An 8,670-nucleotide genomic window follows, 5' to 3' on the forward strand; every position below is an offset into this window, starting at 1 on the left:
ACACCTCGACGTCGTCGGGGGCCGCGACGAGGGAACCGCGTCTATCGGGCGCGGAAACAAACAAACTATGAATCCTCCCCGTGAGGAAGGATTTGGATGCACGCGTACGGCTCATCCGCACCGGTCACCACCACCACCACCACGTCCCATGCATTGCCAAACATCCACAGGCCTCCTCCTCTCCTTCCAACGCCATCGCTACCCTGCTGGCGCTTCCCGCGCGAGAGACACGTCGACCCCTAACCTCTCCTGTGAACACCACGCGCTTAAACTAACCACGACGGCTAGCTTGTTAATAGTGCTATACCATACGTCGTTCCGCCGCAAGGGAATGTTTGTGGGCCGGCCGAAATTAAGCAGGAAGAAGGAGGGTAGTTTAGTACTTTTGAATGTCCTACTTTTCAGGTAATTTTTGAGGCAAAGTACATGTGGATATATACGATCGATCGCATACAATCTCTTCGCCTCTTTATAAGCCTCGCCCCGCCGGTGCCCATCGCAGAGGGAGGAGGTCATAGCTAGGGTCAGAGAGGGAGATGGTGTCGAGGGAGCAAAAGAGAGCTGCACTCCATGAGAAGCTACAACTCCTCCGCTCACTCACCAACTCTCATGCAGTAACACACACATTTATATGGCTCTTCATTATCTTTGATTCATAGATTTAGTTAACTAGTTTATCTCTTTGGCATGGCAGCTGAGGAAGTCCTCGATCATTTTGGATGCCTCAAAATACATCCAAGATTTGAAGCAGAAAGTTGGGAGATTGAAGCAAGAGATTAATGCATGCACACAGAGCCAAGTGCTGCAAAATAACAACGGCTCCCTGTGCTCGCCTCAGGTCATCGATCGATCACCTTTTGTCTTCCAGCTGATTCGATGTGATATATATGTCTAACTAGCTATTGACTCCTTCTTTTATTTGTTGCATGATTAACAATCAAAGGTGATCGTTGAAACCCTAGAGAAAGGGTTCCTGATCAACGTGTGCTCAGAGAAGAGCTGCCCCGGACTGCTTGCTTCAGTCCTAGAAGCGTTCGAGCAGTTGGGTCTTCATGTGGTGGAAGCAAAGGCCTCCTGCACTGATGCATTTCGTCTAGTGGCTGTTGGAAGAGAAGTGATTAATTAAGATGCTTTAATTAATTGATTGATTATCAATTAATCTTTGCTACAAGTGTATATTAATTTCAATTTGAATGATTAATTAGGCTGAAAGCATGGAAGCGCAAGCGGTGAAGGAAGCAGTGCAGCGTGCCGTCAGTTGTCTCTATGGAGAAGACAGTGAAGAAGACATGGATGATAATTAATTTATATCTCCCTGATTAATTATCATAATTATGACCAAATTAAATGCGTGTGCATGAATGTTCTTCGTTCTGATCCTCTCGTTCAAAGTTTTGAGGGGCTTGCGAAAGTCCTTTCATGAAGGGAGAGGATACTCTATGCTTAATTGTGTAATCCATCTACAAATTAAATTCATGCCTGATCAAATTAAGTGTGATTAATTAATCTTCGCCTATAAATCTATAATTATTACACCTAATTTTTAAAAGGTCAAAAAAGAAAAAAAAAACTAATTTATTATTATTTTAAAATCCTAGTACCCTAAGGCGTGTCTCGAGTCGTTGCTTAATTCGCGATCCCATCCCAAAGCCCCCTCGCTTTCCTCTTGATTTAGGTCGCCATGGATCCTTTGCTCTTTGGCTGTTTTGTAGTATGCGAAGAGAAGGTGATCCGATGTCCGCGATCGCGCTGTAGGTATGTCGTCCGAATCTCTCTCGTCTCTCGCCATGGATTGAGCGTGCTGCATTAGGTTATGGTATGGATTTTTATTTCCGTGTAAAGATGAGTTTTTTATGTTGAAGATTCCTGCTTTCTTGAAGATTTTAATGGTGGTTTCCTCGGCCGATTTAGTAGGCAAAAATGCTGGGAGGTATCTAAACTCTGCAATTAGCAGATACCACGATTGGATTCGACTTCTGAACCCTTAGAAATTTGGATGGGGATAAAGCAGGATGGGCTGTTGCGGATGATTACATGGATCATCATATCGATGTCCAAGCAGCATACTGAGCACTGCTGAGAAGTGAGAAACACTAAAAAAGGGATGCCAATAAATGAAAAAGAAAGCTGGTATATAGTTCCCCGAGTCTTGGTTTTCTAGAATTATGGAAGTGCATGATGATACCCAAACTTTTACTAAGTTACAAATGTGTTCCTCCACTGATGGCATCATTGGATCATTTGCTGAATTTTGTACGTCTTGAAAGAATCCTGTGGTAATGATTGGAGGGCAATTTAACTTCTTTTGTTTTGAACTCTCGCATCAAACTGATGCCTTTTCAGCATGAAAATAGTACTCATGAAAGTTGTAAAGAATATCACCAGCACCACAAGTAGGCTGTTCTTCATTACTAATAGTTATGTGCTTAACCTCTAGCTTGTTTGACTGGCATAGTTTAGTTGAAGCTGCTGCTATCAATTCTCTGTATTCCAAGAGGAAATAGCAAAGTCTGTGTGTCACTGGGTTCTTCTTATAAATCGTGGTAAACATGTCGTATGACTTCTTCACTAAAGAAATAAAAAGTACAAGTAGCTACTTTTTGTATCACTGAGACATTCATCCACACGACAAAAATAAGTTTTCCTCATTGAGAAATTCAGAATCAGTGATGAGGATAACTGCACAAGGTCAGACTCAGTGTAGAGTAGCAGAAGTTACAAGACCTCAGTGCTTCTAGTTAGTATCGAATTATCCAGTGAATATACAAATTTATTGTGATACAAGTAAAATTCAATTGGTGTCTAAAAGAACGGGTCTAACGCCCGCAGTTTCCCTTGGCTTTGTGTGAAGATGACATCCAAGGTACTGCTACTGCTCCCTGAATTGAACATGGCATCTGCAAATTCTGCCACTGAATAATCAATGTCTCTACCACCCTGCATCTGTTCTATGTATCTATTGCTACTATCTCTGTTGAACCAGTTACGAAGTTGGATCAATGTGGTTTCTGGTGCTACTGTTTGCATATTATTTTCACCATTCTTGCTGTTGCTAACAGCACTTGGCATGAGCTCATTGGGGATCCTTATTGGGGTCGGAGAAGTGCGGCAAGTGTGTGCACCGCAGTAGGTGACTTCAAGTGTGGATGGATCATCATCAAGCCGTTGCACTTTCTTCTTTCCTTTGCAACCATAGTGATTCTTGTGGGTGCAGTGATAGTAGCTTCTGCATTAGGTAAAAACTTCATGTCACTTAAAATGTGTTGAGTTTTGAACCAGTAATTTATTTTATGTCATTGATCCGTATCCAAATCAATCACAAATGTTCTTAGGAGCCTAAAGTGATCCAGAAATGGAAGTAGTTGCGGAAAATTGAGATAGCTTTGAATTTTAAATTATCAATAAGTACTACACTTACAGAAGGATATATAAAATACCTTGGAAACCTCGAATTAAGTATCACTTTCTGACCATACTTCTTCCAGGTATATCCGTCATCAGGAGCATTCTCCATGTTAGGATGTGCCGGCACCAACTTTACCAAAGTGCCTTCCTTTCTGCAAATTCAACTGGTATGATCTATCTTTCCAATACTTTATGCTACAACATAATAGTATCGTTAACTTTCTTCCATATTGGTGGTTGGCAAACATGCAAAGGAGTTGGAGTAAGACATCAAGTTTTCAACATTTCACCTCTTCTTGGAAGATTTTTGCACCAAACACCTGCCCCCTCTCTGAGCCGATGCTGCTGCCGAGTAGACATAGCTTGAGCCACCTGCAAACTCTGTCACTGCCGGCTGAATTTCCAGTGATCTCTGCGCCGGCATGCCAGCGCACAGAGGATTTCCCGTTCCTTCACAGGCACTCATGAGGAGCATTTGGACACTGCAAGAAGATTGGTTCTGCAGGGTATATAATCCTTGGATGGCTCTGTTGAAAGCACCAACAATCTCCTCGCAAGATCCCAAGAGGTAATGTGCATCGGATGCAACGTCGACCTGGAAGAGAAGGCTGCCCTCCAGTTCTTTAGCAAGCTTGCATGCGTCAAGGATTTGAGACAAGGCTGCCTCCATGAACCTCGCACTGCTTCTGTGCCACTGAATCAGAAGAAGAAATGGATACATAACAGCGAAAATGGAGGTCATTTTAAATCAAAGCAGTCTTATTTTCTAGACGTTAGTGTATTGAATGGGTAGGAAAGGGAGGACTCGGTCGCATTCTTGAGTCTTTGGGGTGACTCTCTTGTTCTAAAACAATCTTTGAACTCTTCCACAATGCGGCAGATTGCGTGGAATTTTCATCAATTACTTGGCACTCGCATTTTCCTCGTGTCATGTAAGTAATCTTGTTATCTTTGAATCAATAAAATTATCAATGCTAATGCTTTTCCGATTGTTTATGCCCTCTTGCGTTGCAATGTTATGGTACTGATGCATCGGCATGTCGATCTCACTAGCAGTTTGAAAGCTTTAGTTTTTAACTTTGAACTTTGACCTCGTGCTCCCCTGTTTGCAGTCTAAAATATGAGGTCCTTAATTACGTCATGTGTTACATTAATTTCTAAGATACATTGAACCATCATAATAATTTAACGTCAACTTTTCAATAATTTTAGTTCCAATTGATGCTATTTATTTATTTTGGGGAAAAAAAAATCAAAAAGACATTTTTTTATTAAAATTGTAAAAAGAGCGTTTTTTTTTTCAATTATTTATCATCAAAATCGAAACAACATTCCATCCTATTACCGTCTCATTTTATTTTTGTTTTGGAAAATGGTGTACTATTTTTATTTATCATGAAAATAATATTCCATCATACGGCTGTGGGCTATGATCGTTGACGTTGGCATCATTACCCCAAGCTGCTTCTTCTTTCTCTCGCATTTTTTTCTTTCTCCCATGGTAAATCCTAATTTGTCCCTTTTTAAATGCCATCGGACCCCCCGGGTTACAGCCCGAGTAGGTTTGAACGTGATTTAGCCCTTGACAATAACTACAATATAAATATTTCATCTCTAATCAAATTATAATATAGTAATTATAAATAGTAATTGTTATAAAATAGATACTTGATCTTTAATATTAATATTATATTGTATAACAACTACAATTGTCAACTATTGGACCTCCTAAGTTTGGTGTTATATGATTTATCATTTTTTTAAAGGTAAATTGTTCTAAACTCTCCACATATAAACTCAACTTTATATTCAGTCCCTACGTCAGAAACATTTATTCTCACTCTCTAGAAAATTTTCTTTGCTTTAACTCCCTAATATACACTGATATACCTAATTGTCCTTATTTTTTAGGTATAAAAAGTTTAAAATGAAATATAAGTCTTTAATTTTAAATTCAACACATTTAAATTAGAATCTAATATATTTTCTATCAAATTACCGATGACTATTTTTCCACTTAACTATAGATTGATATACTCGATTCTAGTTAAATGATGCTGAATTTAGATAAAAATAATAGTATAATTTTTCTTAAATTTAACATTATTTAACTAGAATCAAGTATATCAATCGTTAGATGGAAAAAGAGTCATGCTCAATTTTATAGAAAATTTACTAGATTTTAGTATAAATATGCTACATTTAGGAGTAATTATATCTCATTTTAGATTGTTTTTTAAAAAATATAGATAATTAAATAAATTGGTGTGTGTTAAAGAGATGGAAGGGAGTTGAAATAAAAAAAAATTACATGGTGTAGGCTTTATAACAGTAGATATTATAATTAGCCTAAAAAGTAAAGATAATTTTGAGAATAAAAATGAGAAAAAAATATAATCCAATCGGTTCGGTTCTACGAAATTTTTTCATTGATTACCAGGGTAAATCGGAAAGTGCACGCGGTGGTCAACCTAGAAGCCCAACATCTTTTGATTATGCCTCTCATTCGGAGGAAAAATTCCTATAAATATATCATAGTTAAAGTTCGAATTACGAGTATTTAAGTAATAATCTAGATATTCTACTGTGATATCATGATCCTGGGAACGAAAAAAAAAAAAGGGAATGAAGGGGTTGTTTTAATCGTAAGTGAAAAAAAATGTTTTTATTATTATTTCAATATAAAAAAAGAGTATCCTAATTATTTTCGCTCATTTACTTTCCCTTCGAGTGTGGACGCAACTATAAATCAAAGAGATCGATATAGATGACAAATAGTCAAAGCCGTGTAAGAAAACAACTTTGCGAATAATAGACGCGTTAATTAAGTTTATGGATCAAACAGGACCAGAGAATTAATAGTTGAGGAAAGAATGATCAAAGCTTTTGGTTTTGTCGTGGTGTTTCGACTAGTTCTCATCGATGAATTCAACTCTCCAACGAAGTGCTAGCTAGCTGAAAGGTACGTACACAGGGCAGGAAAACTTCAATTGGGCGCCTTTGGAGTGGGGACACGTCCACGCACGTGAGGACCACAGTTGCACATTCAACGACACCCTTCGAACTAGGAAGACAAATTTTCCGGTAAGGAGATCAGATCGTAATTGTAATTTAGTAATAATTAGTTGTCATTTCTTCCTTAATTCATTGTTCTCTCAAAATTATAATTTGAATTTAAACGGATAATCGGAAACTACCAACAGTGGAAAACTGATCAGACAATTTGACGTTGAGCAGAAGGTGATCTCCGGTTAGCCGGAAATCTACTTATTTTATTAACCAAGAGATTTGGACCACGAACCAGGGACATGACTGAACACAATCAGAACAGGGCCATGATTTTCTAGAAAACTTTTTTGTCACATTATTTATTTGCCAAGGTTGAGGCAGAGAAGAATCAGGCATGATAATGAATGAATTCGATGGGTGCTTCCTGTTTGTGTAGCAGAATCATGTCTCACTGTCGCACATCAACGGGGCAGTTTGACCGATAGATCGATCGCTAATCGAACCGGCTGATAGAACCAGACTAACCTGGTCGATTGATCGATTGGATACATTTATAGTTTGTAATCTTGTTGAATGGATCGACCTTGGGGTCATCTCGGACTACTGCTATCTAAATGACTCGTATAGAATAAGGCGAATGGTCGAATCAACGGATTGAAGAATACTAGAAAACAGGAAAGCAAGCTCGTCGTTTTTAAAGAAAGAGACGGTGAAAATATTCTTAATCAACCAAAACGGTCTCAGAATAATTAAACAAATCCTAAACTCTAATTTGTAAACGATGGAAAATATCCTTGAATGCTAAAATCTAAAAAAAAATTCGTAATAAAACTAATAATAAAGATGTTCAGAATTTCTAAAAAAACAAAACTCTAAATAATATTTTTTAATCTGAAATATGAGTTGATACAGTGGATGATATGGAGCCTCTGAGTCGGATCAAAGTCAAGAAGATCGATTAACGTGGTAGTCAAAGGCAAGGAGACGTCACCCTCAAAGCCAGTGCAGTCGATCGTCACGACCGAGAGTTTGTCCGACCAAACCGATGGGTCCGTCAGGCACTGATCTACTGGATACTGATGCATAGTTAAAGACGAGTCAACACTTGCCAAAGCGAAGACTTCTTTTCCACTCGAAGATATCATGATTAATCAGATCGGTCGAGCAATCTAACCGATCGGAACTATAGTCAAATCAGACAAACTGGATGCCCGATCCGATTGGGTTCTTTGGCCAAACAGATAAGTCGAGTGAGGACGAATACCTAGCAACCCTTCATAAATCCGATCTGCCTGTCCTTATAAACAATCGATGCTCGGGTCGCAGGAGAAACTCGAATGGCTTGCCAAGTAAGCATGTGGTAGGCCCCTCAACCTAATGACCTCATATTTCTTGTTGTCATCTTATGCCACAGAGGATAGAGAATATTTTATCTATAAGCTGTACACTAGAAGTTTCTATCTTGTTAATCGTAGGGATTGCGGGTCTATTTCAGAAACGATGTCAAAGCATCTTTATGGTATGTCATTTTTTAAAAACACTTTGAGATTCATGTATAAACAGTAATACTATAAAAGTGGTCTCTATATACAGACACAGGTACACGAGGCTACGTGATTACACACGTTCATAGCCATTATTTTTTTTTATGAAAAGGTAAATATATATCATCACAAATGTACAAACATACAAAAAAAGATCATGTAGCCTCTTATGTCATGTCTGATGAACTGTCAGATCCAGAAGGAGAATTGCGATCGTGTACATATGCTCACCTGTGTACAATCTCTCACACTCTGCTACGCATGTTGGCTATCTGATCATCCTCAGTATAAGATACCGAAGCTGAGGAATCAATAAGCACCACCCATGATCTCTGTCCATACTGCTCGTGTCTCCTCATCACCACTAGCCATGCTCTGTCTTGTGTCGTCCGTCCTGACTTCACCATCATGGGTGTCTTTGTACCCTCCATACCATGTGTCTCAAGTATGTGTCTAGGAGCCATCGATGTCTCCCCTCCTAACCTTTATCAACCTCCTCCTATGTCATGGGCCTAGGCCACCGCGTGTCATCTCCGAGTCTCATGATATCACTTTTAGCAAGGGACCAGCTGTCAACAGATTTGATGTATCTTTACTATGAGTCATTTGCTGCGAACTAGATAGGCCTTTGTGGTGGGCCTATGCACCCTCATTCATACTATTGTTCACTCTACTTGATAAGATCACTGACTTGAGCGTTGGAGTGCCTTCG

General features: G+C 39.0%; 2 protein-coding genes across 2 annotated transcripts; one reads left to right on the plus strand and one right to left on the minus strand.

The window, feature by feature from the left end:
- The first annotated feature begins 456 nt into the window (after window positions 1-456).
- On the plus strand, window positions 457-1,506 carry LOC122050396. The gene is made up of 4 exons (XM_042611302.1): window positions 457-614; window positions 695-838; window positions 944-1,114; window positions 1,206-1,506. Exons 1-4 carry the CDS (start codon window positions 537-539, stop codon window positions 1,302-1,304), a joined length of 492 nt encoding a protein of 163 aa, XP_042467236.1. The 5' UTR covers window positions 457-536; the 3' UTR covers window positions 1,305-1,506.
- A 1,296-nt stretch (window positions 1,507-2,802) lies between these two features.
- Window positions 2,803-8,422, minus strand: LOC122027037 (WRKY transcription factor 55-like). Its single transcript, XM_042585872.1, has 4 exons — window positions 8,255-8,422; window positions 3,696-4,099; window positions 3,438-3,557; window positions 2,803-3,226 (listed from the first exon to the last, which is right to left on the minus strand). The coding sequence occupies exons 1-4, from the start codon at window positions 8,420-8,422 to the stop codon at window positions 2,803-2,805; spliced, it is 1,116 nt and encodes a 371-aa protein (XP_042441806.1).
- Window positions 8,423-8,670: the final 248 nt, after the last annotated feature.

The sequence above is a fragment of the Zingiber officinale genome, chromosome 1B (assembly GCF_018446385.1).
Source record: "Zingiber officinale cultivar Zhangliang chromosome 1B, Zo_v1.1, whole genome shotgun sequence".
In the NCBI taxonomy this organism is placed as follows: domain Eukaryota; kingdom Viridiplantae; phylum Streptophyta; class Magnoliopsida; order Zingiberales; family Zingiberaceae; genus Zingiber; species Zingiber officinale.

Excerpts from the sequence above, each read along its gene's own strand:
- LOC122050396 (XM_042611302.1), top strand. The coding sequence starts at position 537 with ATGGTGTCGAGGGAGCAAAAGAGAGCTGCACTCCATGAGAAGCTACAA. Across the intron at positions 839-943 it reads GCTCCCTGTGCTCGCCTCAG|GTGATCGTTGAAACCCTAGA; the intron begins GTCATCGATCGA and ends TAACAATCAAAG. Across the intron at positions 1,115-1,205 it reads TAGTGGCTGTTGGAAGAGAA|GCTGAAAGCATGGAAGCGCA; the intron begins GTGATTAATTAA and ends ATGATTAATTAG.
- LOC122027037 (XM_042585872.1), bottom strand. The coding sequence starts at position 8,422 with ATGGCTCCTAGACACATACTTGAGACACATGGTATGGAGGGTACAAAG. Across the intron at positions 3,558-3,695 it reads CAAAAATCTTCCAAGAAGAG|AAAGGAAGGCACTTTGGTAA; the intron begins GTGAAATGTTGA and ends TTGAATTTGCAG. Across the intron at positions 3,227-3,437 it reads CTTAATTCGAGGTTTCCAAG|AAGCTACTATCACTGCACCC; the intron begins GTATTTTATATA and ends TACCTAATGCAG.